Source organism: Varanus komodoensis, unplaced genomic scaffold (assembly GCF_004798865.1).
Source record: "Varanus komodoensis strain SLA01 unplaced genomic scaffold, ASM479886v1 scaffold5, whole genome shotgun sequence".
In the NCBI taxonomy this organism is placed as follows: Eukaryota; Metazoa; Chordata; class Lepidosauria; order Squamata; family Varanidae; genus Varanus; species Varanus komodoensis.
This window is the reverse complement of record NW_025336087.1, coordinates 10,304,737-10,322,628: the sequence shown is the minus strand read 5'-3', so window position 1 is coordinate 10,322,628 and position 17,892 is coordinate 10,304,737. Positions and strand designations below refer to the sequence as shown.

At 41.2% G+C, this 17,892-nt stretch overlaps 1 protein-coding gene across 1 annotated transcript in view; it reads right to left on the bottom strand.

The window, feature by feature from the left end:
* The window catches only part of CDK7 (cyclin dependent kinase 7), a 20,959-nt gene extending 3,310 nt beyond the window's left edge, over positions 1-17,649 (bottom strand). Inside the window, exons 1-10 of the mRNA XM_044446237.1 lie at positions 17,487-17,649; positions 12,747-12,806; positions 12,035-12,068; positions 10,498-10,565; positions 9,521-9,589; positions 5,450-5,560; positions 4,743-4,861; positions 3,744-3,843; positions 3,074-3,160; positions 1,851-2,000 (exon numbers count right to left, since the gene is read on the bottom strand). Coding sequence (XP_044302172.1) covers positions 1,851-2,000; positions 3,074-3,160; positions 3,744-3,843; positions 4,743-4,861; positions 5,450-5,560; positions 9,521-9,589; positions 10,498-10,565; positions 12,035-12,068; positions 12,747-12,806; positions 17,487-17,546 — 858 coding nt within the window. The 5' untranslated portion in view covers positions 17,547-17,649. The remainder of the gene's footprint in view (positions 1-1,850; positions 2,001-3,073; positions 3,161-3,743; positions 3,844-4,742; positions 4,862-5,449; positions 5,561-9,520; positions 9,590-10,497; positions 10,566-12,034; positions 12,069-12,746; positions 12,807-17,486) is intronic.
* Positions 17,650-17,892: the final 243 nt, after the last annotated feature.

The window sequence follows — 17,892 nt, the reverse complement described above, 5'->3', positions numbered from 1 at the left end:
TGTGGTTACTGTGGTTCCTTAAAGTTCTTAAAAGAAGGTGGGGGAGTAAGGAGCTGGAGAGGACAGAGCTAAAGGGTATGTGTAGGTCCTGTCTGTTGAGCGCAGAAGACAGCACTCAAAGAAAAAGTTATGAATGGAATATCCTGAAAGATGACATGACTAACAGATGACATGACTAATTAATTGCCTGATATACTGAACAGTGCTCCACAGCGCATAGGAAGATGGTGAGTAAGGGTAGACGTGTACAAGTAGAGGTATACAAAATTTTGTATGATGTGGAGAAAGTGGAAAGGGAGTTATCTTTCTCCCTCTCCTCTAACATTAGAACCTAGGATAAAGCTGGTTGGTGAGAAATTCCAGACAGATAAGAGGAAGTACTTCTTCATACAGCAAAACTAAGGAATTCATTTCTACTATTGATGGCCACCAATTTTGACCTCTTTCAATGGTGATTAGAAAGGAGGATTGGGAGGATAAGGTGATCAAGTGCTACTAGCCTTGAAAGCTATATGCAACAGCCAATAGCAGAAGCTTTGGGGGTTTTTGTGAGAAACTAGTTGGCCACTGTGAGAACAAAATGCTGAATTAGACCAACTCTGGATCTTATCCAGCATGACTCTTATATTTTCATGTTCTTATATTTTGTGTAGGAGTAAAAAAATACAATTACCCAGTTCTAAGTTTGCTATCTTCATAAAATTATAGCCAGATTATCTTAATTATCCACCATCTTAATTATCCACCATCTTAATTATCCACCTAATAGGCATCTTTGCTGCCATTATCCAAGCCTCTCTGTACTTTTTGAAAAGGCCAGTAGTGCTGAGTAGGCTTCACATGATGCCTTGTGCCAAACAAAACTTGTAGTGAATAATCCAGAGAAATAATGACTACAAGGAACAGCCAAAATGAATACTTACAAACTCACAATAATAAAGAGGTACACATAGTCCCACTTTCAGTAGATGTTTCTGATCTGCAGTTCTCAATAGGTGACTTTAAAAAAGGGCGGAAGCTGCTCTTCATTTAGTGACTTTTTAAAAGTCTATAAAATACATGTAAATTACAGTACCATGTATTTGGGATTAGTGCTACTGAATTCAATGGCAAATCTAGCCAAGCAGGTTTGCATAGTTTCAGATAACCAGAACTGTAGGACTGCTGGGAAAGCTTTTATTTTAGGTAGCGCCCTAAAGGTGACTTACAATTAAAACTTAATGCAAAGATCTTCATTTGGTATCAGGCACTAGAGACACTTGCCATAGTGACTCCTTGTACTGGGACTGAAACTCAAAGGGGTGGAAATTCAGCATCTATTCCTTCAATTTGCTTGCTGTCTGAGCCAGCTTATTTACTGCTTACTTTCTGGCCAGTAAATATTAACAGTTCGAGCAACTAGCCTCTTCTCTCCATTAAGAAGACACAAAGTCTCACAGCTTCCATCTCTCCCTCTCCACTGCTCAGCTGCTTCAGCTTGCCCACTGCTGGAGCAATGGGGCTAGTGACAATGGCCAGCTGGCCAGAGTGGCTCTTCTGTTCCTTTTGCCTGGATGCTCCAGCTTGGTCAGTAACCCAACTGAATTCAGCTTTTCAGAGGCATCCCTTGGGACACACACATTTTCCAGCTCAAACATTTTATCTATTCCTAGAAGCAATTACCAGGATGTAAACTGAAATGCTCATTGATAGTATCAGAAAGAGCTGTGAAATGGTTATGCAGACACCAATTTTTTTTTATCTAGACGTTCATTACCAAGATATCACATTCTTAAAGATGAGTAAAGAATTTGCTTTTGCTAAATAATGGCAGTAACCCATTTTAAGTTTATGGGGAGAAATGTAAATACCTGAGTAGCTGTAACTCTGGTTGAAGGATTAAATATAAATAAGCTTTGTAACAGTTCGAGCAAATCATTGCCAGCAGCACTGAAGATGTGATGAAGCAGCATCCCAGGAAAACTTTTAAAAGTCACATAATCAGGAAGATTGGTCATACCCTGTAGTAAAGAGAAAGAGCCAGCAGCTACAGAATGAAAAGTTAGATGTATACCACAGTCCTGATTTGTAAGACTTATATTGGGTTCAATCCAGATTTAGGTACTCAAACTGACTTACAGAATCATACAATAAGCAGAGTTGGAAGGGGCCAGAGGGCCATCCAATCCCCTGCTCAGTGCAGGACTCAAAGTTAAACCATCCTTTTCAGATGGCTGTCCAGTTGCATCTTGAATGCCTCTAGTGTGGGAAAGCCCACAACCTCTTGGAGTCATTGGTTCCATTGTCATACTGCTGTAACAGGATTTTTTTTTTCTGTTATCTAGTTAGAATTTGGCTTCCTGTAACTTGAGCCCTGGGACATCCTGCACCCTGGGATGACTGAGAAGAGATTCTGTCCTTTCTTTGTGACAGCCTTTCAAATATCTCTCCTCAGGTTTTTCAAGGCCAAACATGCTCATTTCTTTCACTCTCTCTTCACAGGGCCTTGTTTCTAGTCCCTGGATCATCCTTCCTGCTTTCCTCTGTACCCTTTCCAGCTTGTTTGCAGCTTTCTTAAGCCTTTATGCCCAGAAGTGAACACAGTACTCCAGATGAGGCCTAGCCAGTTCTGAGTAAATGTGAGGTATTTCTTCAAGGGATTTGGAAGTGAGACATCTATTAATGCAACCCAAAATAGCATTTGCCCTTTTTTTGCAGCCACATCACATTGTTGACTCATATTCATCTCGTAATCTATAACAGTTCCAAGATCCTTTTCACTTGATTTGATAGAAGCAGATGGACCCTTCCCATCTCCTCATATCAATCTCAGAAAATGTTACACAGAGGTCCTGGGAAACTTTACTGAATGGAGTAGGCTCTGTTCACAGAAGGTACTTCTACCCAGTTGTTGGAAATCCCACTTCTTCAAGCACTGCAGCCTACCCCATTCATCAGGATGCCCCAACACTTGTTTTGGGGAGGGGGGGTTGAGAGAGTGGAGGAAGTGGAGAAACTGATTTTCACCAGCTGAGTTTCCTATGCTTAAATCGAGATGCAACCCATCTACTCTAAATGTAGTCAAATAACTTACAGGCCACTGCTCCTCTGTTGGAGTACCCAAGGTTTCAAATATCTTTGTGAGCTGATCGAGGTCAGAGTCTCCTGGCAGAAATGGAACCTACAGTAGAATGAAGTCAGAGGCAGACTGACTGAAGTTCTGGAACTCTTATACAGAAACAAATTCAGTCTTAGAATCTTAAACTTTTCTAGCAAACAAGTTAAAATTGTGACAGTGTGTTCTCTGCATTTAAATGTTCTGTTTCAGGGCAGGCAACCAATGGCCTTTGAACTAGTTTCTTGCATATGGGAGGAGGAACTCAGACAGAAAGAGACAGAAGAGGGAGCCAAAATGGATGGCGCTCTAGAAAAAGGGAGAAAAAGCTCTCCACAAGTAATCAGTTCAGCTCCTTGGCACAGCAATCAGAGGGGAGAGGGAGAAAGAGGGGAGCAAATGGAGGGGGTAGCTCATGCATATCTCTGCCCCTTCCAACTGTCAGTATGTAAGCCCCTGACGAATTACTCCTGGAAAATTATAGCTCACAATCTTGATCCTTGGTTTAATGCTCTAAGGATGTACCACACCATAAAACTAGTAACAGTAGATGCTAGTATCGAAGAGGTTACATTTAAAGTATGAACATATTAAGCATTTGTGCAAGAGTAGGAGCAAGTTTCGTTTGTCAACTGTGTTCAGGACCTACCCTTAGAAGCAACTCAGCCAATATGCAGCCCACTGCCCACATATCCACTCCTACGCCATACATTCTAGCACCAAACAGAAGCTCAGGAGCACGATACCACCTGAAAAAAGACAGGCATGCTATTTTTTCCTCACTGCTGCATGCATACAAACTCAGTTCTGCTGGGAGCCTTTGGGCTGAAGGGCAGAGTAGAAATAGGATGGATGGATGGATGGATAAAACTTTGTGTCTGAACATTTGCTTTTCCTTTAAAATGACAGCAGAACAAGAGTGATGAATCAGCTATTTTCAGTCAGTACTGCACTAACTTTTAAAAAATCTGCAACCAAGTTCTAGAGAAAAAACAATACTGTGATTCTTTTCAAAGTTCAACAGAATTTTTCTTCTGGAACATAGCTAATTGAAGACTCTCAGAGCTTAGCTAATGTAGAAACATAGAAATAGAGCAAGTCAGAAGGGGTCTCCCAGGACATCTAGTCTGACCCCCGGCTCCAGCTGGCTTCACTCAAGACATGTCCACCATGTGCATGTCTAGCCTATCCTTGAACACCCTCACCGATGGGGCCTCAACCACCTCCCGTGGAAGCCCAGTGTACAATAGCAGTAACTGCTGGTGCATACTGGAGGCTGTTTTAGATGTCTCTGCGACTAGTTTGGTGTAGCTTTCTCCTCTTTATACTCACAAAAACTGTGCGAAGTTAGGCTGAAGTATGTGGACTGGTGCAAGGTCACCCACTGAGCTGCATGGCTGAATGAGGATTTGATCCTGGGTTTTAGCTTGGCACTCTTACAGCTCAATCATACAGATGTTTGGTCCCAGATGGCTAGGGCATGCTAGGAGCTGTAGGCCTTTTTTCTGTTTAAATAGGCATAGGATTGCACCCTTAGCCATTATACCACAATGACTCTTAGTCATATTTCTTTCCTCATGGGGAGGTAAGCAAATGAGTCTGCCCTATCAGCAGGCCATGTGGGTTCCGAGTGCAATCTTTTTCTTACCTTGTTACTACTTGGTGTGTGTAAACTCTGTTTGGACTTCCAAAAGACTTTGCCAAACCAAAGTCAGCCAGCTTCAAAACTCCATTTTCATCTAGCAGCAAATTGTTTGGCTTAAGATCCTTAAATCGAGAAAAAGGATGTATATGGCAAATAAACACTTTTTTTAAAAAAGTTATATGAGATTAGTGAGTATTCTTAATCAGAAATATACTTTACTGAAAACAATGGAAGTTATAAATGCATGCAAATAGGACTTAAATGCTAGCCAGATACCTCACTGGACAACTTAAAGTAGACTGTGACTTTCATGTGTTCTGCCTCTAAAAGGCAACACTGCAGTTCAATGAAAACTATTTGCAGAGGGGGTTAAATTTTATTGAAACATCATACTGCAAACTGACATGTGAACGTTTGAGATTGAAATATCCCTATTATGCTTCTTTTTGTTTTACACCAATTTGTTTTATCAGGGGTTTCGGCCTTCTTTAGCCACCAAATAAAAAGGAACTTGGAACATTTTGTTAAGGCTAGGTTCATGGTATTTAGAAATATAGCGAGTCAGAAGGGGTCTCCCAGGCCATCTAGTCTGACCCCCGGCTCCAGCCGGCTCTGCTCACGACATGCCCACCATAACATAAACTATAAACAGCATGAGTGCTATCATTAAGTTTTTTACAATTTCTTATTTGTTCAAAGCTTAGACTCACCCTATGAAGAATCCAGTGTTCATGTAAATACTCTAAACCCTGAAGTGTCATCAACAGGTATGCTTTAATGTGAGAAGGTGTCAACACAATACTAGTGTCCTTTATTATCACCTGTAAAACAGAAATGCATTTAATACAAAATCTTACGCAAAACTGTATGCAAAATCTTAAGGTCTTAAAACGAATTGCAAAAATATGTATATCATAAGACGCAGACCTTCCAGTAACAAAGTGATCACTGGGTACAAAGCTCACTACTAGTATCTTCATTTATACCACCTACATTGATTTGTTGTTGTTGTTAGTCGCGAAGTCGTGTCTGACCCATTGCGACCCCATGGACAACATTCCTCCAGGCCTCCCTGTCCTCCACCATCCCCCAGAGTCCACTTAAGCTCACACCGACTGCTTCAGTGACTCTAACTAGACACCTCATCCTCTGCCGTCCCCTTCTTCTTTTGCCGTCTATCGTTCCCAACATTAGACTCTTCTCCAGGGACTCCTTCCTTCTCATTAGGTGGCCAAAGTATTTGAGTTTCATCTTCAGGATCTGGCCTTCTAAAGAGCAGTCAGGGTTGATCTCCTCTAGGACTGACCAGGTGGATCGCCTTGCAGTCCAAGGGACTTGCAGGAGTCTCCTCCAGCACCACAATTCAAAGGCCTCAATCCTTTTGCGCTCAGCCTTCCTTATGGTCCAGCTTTCACAGCCATACATTGCAACTGGGAAAACCATAGTCTTGACTATACGCACTTTTGTTGGCAGGGTGATGTCTCTGCTTTTTAGTATGCTGTCTAGATTTGCCATAGCTTTTCCCCCCAGGAGCAAGCGTCTTTTCATTTCTTGGCGCAGTCCCTGTCTGCGGTGATCTTGGAGCCCAGGAAAATAAAATCTGTCACTACCTCCATTTCTTCCCCATCCATTTGTCAGGAAGTGAGAGGATCGGATGCCATTATCTTAGTCTTCTTAATGTTGAGTTTCAAGCCAACTTTTGCACTCTCCTCCTTCACCTGCATCAAGAGGCTCTTTAGCTCCTCTTCACTTTCTGTCATGAGAGTGGTATCATCTGCATATCTGAGGTTGTTTATATTTCTCCCAGCAATCTTAATTCCAACTGGTGATTCATCTAGGCCCACCTTTCTCATGATGTGCTCTGCATGTAAGTTAAATAGGCAGGGCAACAGTATACAGCCTTACCAAACGCCTTTCTCAATTTTGAACCAATCAGTGGTTCCGTGTCCAGTTCTCACTGTTGCTTCTTGACCCACATATATGTTTCTCAAGAGACAAATTAGTTGTTCTGGTACTCCCATCTCTTTAAGACCTTGCCACAATTTGTTGTGATCCACACAATCAAATGTTTTGGCATAGTCAATGAAGCAGAAGTAGATGTTTTTCTGGAACTCCCTAGCTTTCTCCATGATCCAGTGTATGTTGGCAATTTGATCTCTAGTTCCTCTCCCTCTTTGTAATCCTGCCTGTACTGCTGGAGCCTAGCTTGTAGAATTTTGAGCATAACTTAGCTAGCATGTGAAATGAGTGCAATACTGCGGCAGTTTGAACATTCTTTGGCATTGCCCTTCTTTGGGATTGGATTGTAAACTGACCTTTTCCAATCCTGTGGCCACTGTTGAGTTTTCCAAATTTGCTGGCATATTGAGTGTAGCACTTTTACTGCATTGTCTTTTAGGATTTTGAATAGCTCAACTGGAATACTGTCGCCTCCACTACCTTTGTTGTTGCTCAGATTTCCTAAAGCCCATTTGACTTCACATTCCAGGATGTCTGGCTCGAGGTCAGTGACCACCCCTTCGTGGTTATCAGGAATGTTAAGCTCTTTCTTGAATAGTTCTTCTGTGTAATCTTGCCACCTCTTCTTAATCTCCTCTGCCTCTGTTAGGTCCCTGCCATTTTGGTCCTTTATCATGCCCATCTTTGCATGAAATATTCCCTTCATATCTCCAATTTTCTTGAAGAGATTTCTGGTCCTCCCTATTCTATTGTTTTCTTCTATTTCTTTGCACTGTTCATTTAAGAAGGCATTCTTATCTTTTCTAGCTGTTCTCTGGAATTCTGCATTCAATTGTTTGTATCTTTCTCTTTCTCCCTTGCCTTTCACTTCCCTTCTTTCCTCAGCTATTTGTAAAGCTTCCTCAGACAGCCATTTTGCTTTTTGCATTTCTTTTTCTTTGGGATGGTTTTAGTTGCTGCCTCTTGTACAATGTTGCGAACCTCCGTCCATAGTTTTTCAGGCACTCTGTCTATCAGATCCTATTCCCTAAATCTATTTGTCACCTCTACTGTATATTCATCAGGGATATGATTTAGGTCATACCTGAGTGGCCTAGTGCTTTTCCCTACTTTCTTCAACTTAAGCCTAAATTTTGCAACCAGAAGCTCATGATCTGAGCCACAGTCGGCTCCTGGTCTAGTTTTTACTGACTGTATAGAGCTTCTCCATCTTCGGCTGCAGAGCACATAGTCAGTCTGATTTCTGTGTTGACCGTCTGGTGATGTCCATGTGTAGCGTTGTCTCTTGGGTTGTTGGAAAAGAGTGTTTGTTATGACCATCGTATTCTCTTGACAAAATTCTACCAGCCTGTGCCCTGCTTCATTTTGTACTCCAAGGCCAAACTTGCCTGTTATTCCAATTATCTTTTGGCTTCCTACTTTAACATTCCAATCCCCCATGATGATAAGGACATCATTTTTTGGAGTTAATTCTAGAAAGTGCTGTAGGCCTTCATAGATCTGGTCAACCTCAGCCTCTTCAGCAGCAGTGGTTGGGGCATAGACTTGGACTATTGTGATGTTGAATGGTTTGCCTTGGAGTCTAACTCAGATCATTCCGTCATTTTGGAGATTTTATCCTAGTACTGCTTTTCCTACTCTTTTATTGACCAGGAAGGCTACTCCATTTCTTCTGAGGGATTCTTGCCCACAGTAGTATACCTGATGGTCATCTGAATTAAATTCACCCATTCCTGTCCATTTTAGTTCACTGATTCCTAAGATGTCGATGTTCAGTCTTGTCATCTCTTGTTTGACCACATCCAGCTTGCCTTGATTCATGGATCTTACATTCCAGGTTCCTATGGAGTATAGATCTTTGCAGCATCGGACTCTCCTTTCACCACCAGATATATCTGCAACTGAGTGTCCTTTCGGCTTTGACCCAGTCGCTTCATTCTTTCTGGCACTACTAGTACTAGCCCTCTGCTCTTCCCAGTAGCATATTGGACACCTTCCGACCTGAGGGGCTCATCTTCCGGCGTCATATCTTTTTGCCTTTTGGTACTGTCCATGGGGTTCTCATGGCAAAGATACTGGAGTGGGTTGCCATCTACATTGATACAGCTATGCGAATAATAATGGAGTTTATTTGTACAGTAACTTCCCATTACCAGCTTCTCTAGGAACATGTGGACCCTTCTGATATATTAATTTATTCAGTTAAACTGAATTGCTTTGAATGGATAGTCCCATAAGCACTTACAATTATTTCCCTGCCCCAATGAAACCTACATTAAGCAAGTCTTTAGGTATTAAAAATGTTGGCTATATGCTTGCTTCCTCTTGTGCGAGCCCACTACACAAACTATTCTTCATTTGTGCCTCAGCTATTGTTTTGCCCCCAAAAAGCCTGCCATCTATATGCATGGCATTTCACAAAGAGGCTTACAATCTAAAAACAGACATAAAGGTGACAAGAGAGGAAGGTGGAGTAAATCAAAGGAAAAGAAGACTATGTTATTATTTCAATGAAACATAGTTTGGTTTAGTTGCAGTATGGTACTGGAACTAGAGGTTGTGCCAAAGGCTCTAAAGAAAAGGTGAAGTTTTAAGGAAGTTGAGAGAATGGAGACACTTTGAGAGACCATTGCAGCCATAAAACCATTCCTCTATGTGGTAGCTAATGATTTCATATATTTAAGAGGTACACTCTGCTCTGCTACATTTCCCAATGACCTTTTGCCCAATATAAAACAAGGTGAATGCATAATACAGACCAAATTTGCCTCTGGAAAGGAAGAACTATTCCAGAGGACAATTACTGGTTTAAGTAATCTTACCTCTAGATCTGTTTCCATGAAGTCAAACACTAGACTAATGTTGGATTTGTGACCAAATGCATCAAGCAGCTGGAACAAAAATACATACAAATTTGTTAACTGGTTTTGTGCCCTGATCATGGGTGGCTCCAGATCTGAAAAGACATCACACAATGAATGAAAAAAGCATAGTTATGGCTTTTGTTCCAATCTTGTATGTCTTTGTACCTCAGAAACAGGAGCACTAAGCAGTTAGAAAATTAAACAAATATAAGATGTAAACTATGGTTTGACTGTACTTTTAAAATCTGGGTTCTAGTCCCCGCTCAGCCATGGAGCCAACTGGGTGACTTTGGGCCAGTCACAGACTCTCAGCCCAACCTACCTCACAGGGTTGTTGTGGGGATAAGGTGGAGGAGGAGATGTAAGCTGCCTTGAGCTCTTTGTAGGAAAAAGGCAGGATATAAATTGAAAAATAAAAATTGAAATAAAAAAAATCTGATAACATAGATTGGGTTTCTAAACCACAGTACATGTGATGCCTGAAGGTAAGCCAGTACCAATGCCTGATTCATATTATTACACCAGCTGAAGAGGAGATGCTGCTACTGCTTTCCCTTTCCCCATGATTGTGGTGGTTATGTCAGAAATACACTGGTTGGGTAATTTAGGTTATTCCTTCCTATGTGAACATCAGCAACACTTACCTGACAAGGAAACATGTCACCTGTCCCTCCCATGTGGTTCTAAGGGGCATCATTTAATTGAGTGGGAAGAAGCTGCAGATAAGCTGCTTACACAGTACTCCAATAATGTATGACTATCCAAATGGCTTTCCCAGCCATTAACTATCATTTCCTATACTTTGAATGCTAACAGATCTAAAAACAGTAGGTAATTTGGGAAACTTCTCTTAGAGGCATAGCTATTTTGAATTGAATACACCCATAAATATAAAATGGATAAATTATTTCCTTCAAACAGCATTTGATACTTACCCCAATAATATTTGGATGGCTAAGCTCCTGAAGCAGTTTTATTTCTCGAAGGGCTGTTCTATTGATACCTGATTTGAAAGAAAACACAAGAAGGCTGTAACACCATGAAACAACCCTCAATGAAGTACACTTGTGCTCCCTTAAGTGTCTCAAAGTCACCCTGCATGAGAGGAGTTGGTACTTGTATTTTTGCCTCTATTTAGGCCACATACCAAGCTGGATTTATGTTCATGTGATAATGGCTTCAGATCCTGAATTTCCCTAGTTGAGGTGAATAGGTCTGTTTTTTCCAGAAAAATGTCCACAGAAGGGGCTATGGCTCAAAGTCACAGCATTTTGAATATCTCAGATTCTATATCTAATTCAATCACTGGCTTTTCTAGTTAAAAGAAATTTTGCCTTAGTTGGAAGAGACACTGCCTGTCAGACTGTAAGAGACTCTGTTAGCTGGACCAATGGTCTGATACCATGTTAAAGAGGATTTGGAATATTTTAAAAGATTAAGAAGATATAGCATGCTCAACTTTTCATGGACAGAAGATTATTCCAGGCTGCCCCTGCCCCCCCCCCCAAAAAAAGACCCAAGGCTTGGCTTGAAATATTTTAGGAAAGAACAGTATTCCAGGCAACTGTATTTCCGATTCACTGCATCCTGAGTCAGTTAAACAGGCTTGTTGCTATTCAAACAAGGTCAAAGTATATCTGCAGATGTTATGTGACATTACACTTTTCAACAAACTTCAGTGTTCCTATACTAGGAAGGAAATCAATAGCAAAGACAAAAGGCAATGCTAATCCACATCTTTCCTGCTTCTTTAATAGAATGGCAAGCACTTATTTTGGACTGAGTCCAAGAGGTTCTTCCTTTCCTCAGACTATGTTCCACAGCACAATTATAGCAATCCGCAGAAACTCCCATACAAGTTAATAATATTTAACAGATTTAGGAGGCCACTCAGGATTCATGTTTAGACAACTTCCAACTCAAGTGCAATGGTTGACTGAGGAATGCTGGCTGCTGTGTGACTTTTCTCTGTCTAAACGTGCACAGGATTGTGTCTTTAGCCATATAAGCCAACTGCTTTCAGAGCTCAGCTTTGTTTGCTATCCATTTGCTTGATTTAATATGTTGGTATCCACAAGTTGGTGTCCATATTTAAAGTAGTAAACAGCTCAGAAACAGGCCGTCTCAGAAATAGCTGGCTTCTGTGATCAACTTTGAACACTCTGTTCTGTCCATATGAAAGGTGAGCGGACCCAGGACAGGGCCTTTTCTGTGGTGGTGCCATAACTGGGGGAGACGTGTCTTTTTTTTGTCTTATTTAGGTTAGCTTTTTATCAGTAACATGTTTTTATCATATTCCTGATGAGGCACTGCTACTTGGTTTACTATATAACAACTGGTCTACTTCAAAAGAAAAAAAAATCACTTCTCATTTATTACCTCTTCCTCTCACAATTGAAAAGATAAATGGGTTTCATTTATGATTGTAGTTAATGATATTCAATATCAGCGAAGTAGTATTTCAGTACTTACCATCTTTAGCTTCTGATCTATGCCCAAGTTTGATCTAAAATACAGTATTTTTAAAATTAAGACAATATTGTTCATTACCAAATTCAAGTCAAGAGACTATAGTAGTTCTATGAATTTACAGTGACAACCCAGTCCTACGCATCTTAGTGGGATTTACTCTAAGTGTGCAGCCTGCAATCTTGGAAGTCCGATAGCTGTGGGCAAGGTGAGTTTCTGGAAAGGTTGCCTGCTATTACTGATGATATCACTGAAAAAATCTTGATAAACTTTCAAGGAAACCCAGTGTTCCTCACAATACAGTTTGAAAAGTACTGCACTGCAGTTTCAAGATGCTAGAAGTCACTAGTCAGAACCAGTGTCTGAACCGGTGTCTTTGACAAAGTGCTCCAATTCAAACATTGCACAAAGAGATTGTTAGGAAACAACAACTTAGCATTACGTCTAAACTGAGAAATCACAGTTTGCTATCAGGCAAACCATGGCTTAAAGTGGATTTGCAAAATATTTTCTTTAAGAAATCCGTAACTTGTGATGTCTGAACTGAAATCCATCATTATTTTGCTCCACTTCCAGAACCAGTAGATATAGTTTTGCTGAGCAAATGGGAAACAGATTCAGACAAGCAACTTTAGACTATGGTTTGCTCAGTTGTTAGGATGCTCAATACATTGTATGGGATGATCTCAGAATAATGGCAAAGTAACTTACTCACCTTTTTAATAGCAACAATTTGATTTGTATTCTTGTCTCTTGCTTTATAAACTGTAGCAAACTAAAGAGAAAAAAATCTGCATATTAATAATTCAGTTTTCTGATGGTGTATAGCAGGACTACAACCCAGTTTTATTTGTTCATAAAATGCTTAGCTTACCTTTTTATAATATCTTTATCAGGAAGGGGGGCAATAAATAGTTGGATAATAATTATTAAAATAACTGTAAACAATGAAATTGTCATAATGACATTTTTTAAAAAGAACATTCCTTGTTTTTCTTGGCATTTTGTGAGCTAGTTAGAACCAGCAACTACAGGAAATCAAATGTTAAATTTAAAGCAAAACAACTTAACAGCTATGACACCGCTATCTCAAATGTCAACACATACAGTACCTACACACAAGTGTTATATACAACACTCTGTCTACACATTGCACATTTCATATTCAGAAGGGCTTTCTATGGAGCAGGAATGTGGCACATTATTGCTTCTCTGAGCAGTGAAAACTTTCAAGTGTGATGTTAATATTACACGCTATATCTATGGACTGATCCGTGGCACCTTTTTTGCTATATAATTCCTTCTCCTTTTTATAGTAAAAATAAATTTTAAAGGATTTGATTAAAAAAAAATTCAAGTGTTGTACTTGCTATAGTCTTCACTCTTATTTTATATTGTAGTATCTACTATTTACATTTTTATAATTTAATTTATACTGTCTTTTATATTTTAAATTGTTTGTTAAATTGCTTTGGACCACCCAGAGAGATTTAGTTATTAGACTGTAGTAAAATGTAAAAAATAAAGAACTAAATAGCCTTTTTGATGGAAGGGGAGACTTATGGAGCCTATAAATATATGTAAATAAATAAAATAAATACACAGTCTGTGGCTGAAGACACCCAAGCTTGTAACACCAGTCTGTAGAAGCTTCCCTAGAAAGGAAACAAACTACACAGAGCCTTTTCCCACCATCACCTTTTCATTTCAGATAAAGGAAAGGAAAAATTTAAAATCTGTTGTTCCCTTCTTGATTATTTTGCAATTGCCAACTGTTTCTAACCACTAACTATCAAATTCCAGTTTGGGAACATTTTCCTAAACAACTAATTAAGCAGTCCAACTAGACCATGGGTGAATAACATTGTGCTGGTAATCTGGCAGGCGAGATTTCAATATTCAGTGGATGGCTGCAGCCAGCCCACTGTAGGTTCTATGTGTGGGTAACAGGCCACTGGATTACACCAAGATGGCACACTTGACATACTGCATAGCAGTAACATCTTGTGACCAGCAATGTTAGTTTTTCCTTCTGGATGTTGTTATTTCATTCTAAGCTGCAAAATCCAGGTTCAACCAGTGGATCACAGTTTTTTAATAATGTAATTACTATTCCTTTTTCATGTGCTCACAGCAGTTTCTCAGGATTTCACAAGGACCCAGAGGGCAATAAATCTGGAGGATTTAGAAAGCACCTAAAATTGCTAGGTGCTGTTCCTAGAAATCATGTTCAGCCACAGGCTGCAATCATTTTAAAGAACTCAGCATATATTGAGATAGGCTTCTCATGAAACAGGCATGTTTCTTTTGAACAATAAATTGAGAGAACAGAAGAAACATAAGGACCACACTGGATAGCCCAGCTTTCCATTTATACAGTGGCCAAGCAGTTGCCTATGGGAAACCCAAAGCCAGGGCAAGTGCAACAGCAGGACCATGGATTAGAGTCTCCATCAACTGATGTACACAGGGTGTACTGCCTTCAATACTGTAGGCAGCATATAGTCATTGGGACTAGTAGTCACTGATAGCCTTCTCCATTAATTCATCTATTCCTTCTTTAATACCATCTAAACTAGTGTCCATTCCTACATCTAGTAATTGATTTCATAGTTTAAAAATATCCAGTGGGAAGAATCATAGAATAGTAGGGTTGGAAGGGGCCATGAAGGCCATCAGGTCCAACCCCTTGCTGTTCCAGGACACAAATCTTCACCATTCCACTCAGAATAATGTCCAGTCTTCTTTTTGGGAGAGCCCACTACTTCTCTAGGCAACTGGTTCCACTGGCATATTGCTCTGACAGCAAGGACTTTTTCCTGATATGTAGCCTGAATCTGGGTTGTTCCAACTTGAGCCGATTATTCTGCGTCCTACACTCTGGTATCAGAAAGAAGAGAACTTGACCTCCTTCTTTGTGACAGCCTTTGATATACTTATAGAGGGATATCATGTCCCCGCTCAGTCTTCTCTTATCAAGGCTGAGCATGCCCAGTTCCCTCAGTCTCTCCTCAAAAGGCATTGTTTCCAAACCCTGGATCATTTTTGTTTCACTCCTCTTGACCCATTCTAATTTTTTTGCATCTTTTCTTTTTCAATTCTGTTGAGTGCCATGTATTCCTCATCTTATATCGATGCATTTGGTTTATCTCTCCTAAGTGGAGGACTTGGTACTTGTCCCTATTGAATCTCATTTTTGGCGCTTTCAGCCCAGCACTCAAGTTTATCAAGATTGCCCTGGATCTTCATTCTGTCTTCTATGGTGTTCACTATTCCACCCAGTTTTGTATCATCTGCAAATCTGATTATCTTTCCTTGTACTTCTTTATCTAAATGGTTAATAAAGATGTTGAAGAGCACTGGGCCCAGGACTGAATTCTGTAGCATGCCACTAGTTACCGCCCTCCAATCTGAGAACATGCCATTGATGAGCACTATTTTTGCCCGATTTAGCAGCCAATTTTGGATCCACCTAATAGTTTTTCTATCTAGTCCACTTTTTGCTCCTTTGCTTATCAGAATATCGTGGGGCACTATGTCAATAGTTTTGCTAAATCCATGGTAGATTATGTCCACAAGTGTTTCCTCTGTCCATTTGAATGGTTACCCAGTCAAAAAATGAGATTAAATCAGTCTGTCAGGATTTATTTTTGATAAATCCACGTTGTCTTTTATTAATCACTACATTTTTGCAAGGTGCTTGCAGACTGATTTTTAAAATAGTCTGCTCCAGAATTTTTCCAGATGTGCTGCCGTTTATCTGTCCCGTGCTATCTTGTGTGCTAGTTCACTCTGAAACAAGATCCAAATAGGATGCATCTCCTCTCCCCCCTTTTAATACATTATTAAAGAATCCTGAGTCAGTGCCCTTGCAGAGACTCTTGGTAATTTGTAGTTACTTTTTGGTCAAACAGGTGCTTCAAGTGTTCATATACACACACTCTTTACAAGTTTGTCAGAGAAAAAATCCAGGAACAGGATACATATAAGCAGTAATCTCTCTTGGATCTATCCCCTGTAGCCAATTTCTCCTACGGTAACTATAATATTGAAAATTATTAGCTGAAGAAAAACATTACAGGAACTTCTTATTTTATTTGGAGTGCACAAAGTACTTCACCTATATTGGTTTTATAATTGCTGCAAATCTGTAAAAGAGGAATGATAATACTAAGTTATCTCACAGGTGGTAATAGTGATGGGCTGCAGAAACAGAGTGTTTAAACTACTTAGTGACGGCTAGTGAGTTTGAAACAGAAATAAGAACAGGGTTACAGTCTTAGCACCTATAGCTGCACTGGATCTCTAGAAACCAGAAAATTTCTGGATGTTTTTTAAGGGGAGAAAAACACAGCATGAAAAGCTGGGACATAACTAAGTGAAGGAAGAAGATGCTTATTTTTGCAAAGGTTTGTGAAAACTCTGCCCACAGATGAATGGAAGAGCAAACTATAGAAGGGAAGAGATGAAGACGCTCCTTTAATCAAAGCTGTCCCTCATTAAAAATAATACCCAAAAGAGCTTACAGTAGAAACAAAACCACATAAGGATAAGAACACCAGGAAGTGCTTAATAGTACTGGATCTGGACTGGGGTCACTCAAGTTCAAATCTCCACAGACTAGGTGACCTTGGCCCTATCTGTGCACCCAACCTATAAGATTGGTGAGCCAATAGAAAGAGGTGTGGGGAGAAGAGTCTTGTATGCTGCCTTGGAGGAAAAAAAAGAAGTAAAATGGCAAATCACACACCACAACTGGTCACCCAGGAGAGGAAAAAAGAAACCTAACAAGAGCTCTGCTGGATCAGAGCAAAAGTCCATCTAGATCAGTGCGCTGCTCACAACGTGGCCAGTCAGTGAGCCACTGGAACCCATAAGCAGGTCATGAGTGCCATGCCCAGGGGACCCGGTCACTGGAGCACACAGGCATATGCCTGTGGCCCTGGGAGAAGTCTACAACCCTCTAAGAGACAGCAGGGCACGGTGGTTCGAACGCTGGGTAGGGTGGCCTTGGCAGCTCCAGGTTCGAGCCCCCCCCCCCTTAGCTCATTGGCGTCAGTCACTGACTCAGCCTAGTCTACCTCAGTGGGCTGTCAAGAAGGTTCAACGGCGAACAATTTAAGCCGCCTTGGGTTCCTCACAACAGGAAAAAGGGTGGGATATACACGTAAGCATAATAGCGTGAATACTAATATAGCCTTCTCCTCCATGAATTTCCCCGATTCCCCTCTCAAAGCCCACCAAACTGGTGGCCATCTCTGCACCGTGTGCAGCCGAACTCCACAGCGTCAGTGTGCGCAGAAGGGCTTTCCTCTCATCACCCGGTGCTAGTTCACCCTGAAACGAGATGCGTCCGGGACGCGTCTTCTCGCCTCCGCGTGAATGCAACGAAAGGAACTTCTGCAGCGGCTGCCGCCGATTCTCAGACACGTTCCCTCGGTCGGCTGCTGCTTACCTGCCCTTCGCCCAGGAAGTCCAGCTTTTCGTAGCGCTTGGCACGCGCCCGGGCATCCATCCTGCGAAAAGGCCCGGTGGGGGAGGGGAAGCGAGGCGCTTTAAAACCGTCGCCAGCTAGAAACACGCACCGCGACGCCCGGCATGGGACGCGCAGCGCTCCGTCGCCGCTTCCTGCTCCTCCCCGCTCCCGCGGAACTCCGCCCCTTCCCTCGCCTCTCTAGCCTTATTGTGACCTTCTGCGCATGCGCCAACGCTGCCCAAAGAAGCTGGTTCCTGAGGGCTTCTTCCGCCCTTCTAACAATCTCCAACGCCAGAATATTTGAGTAACTCGCTGGCGCTACCATAGATACAAATTACTATTTGCTCCGCATGTCATTTCATTGGAGTTCGAGGTCCCCATATTG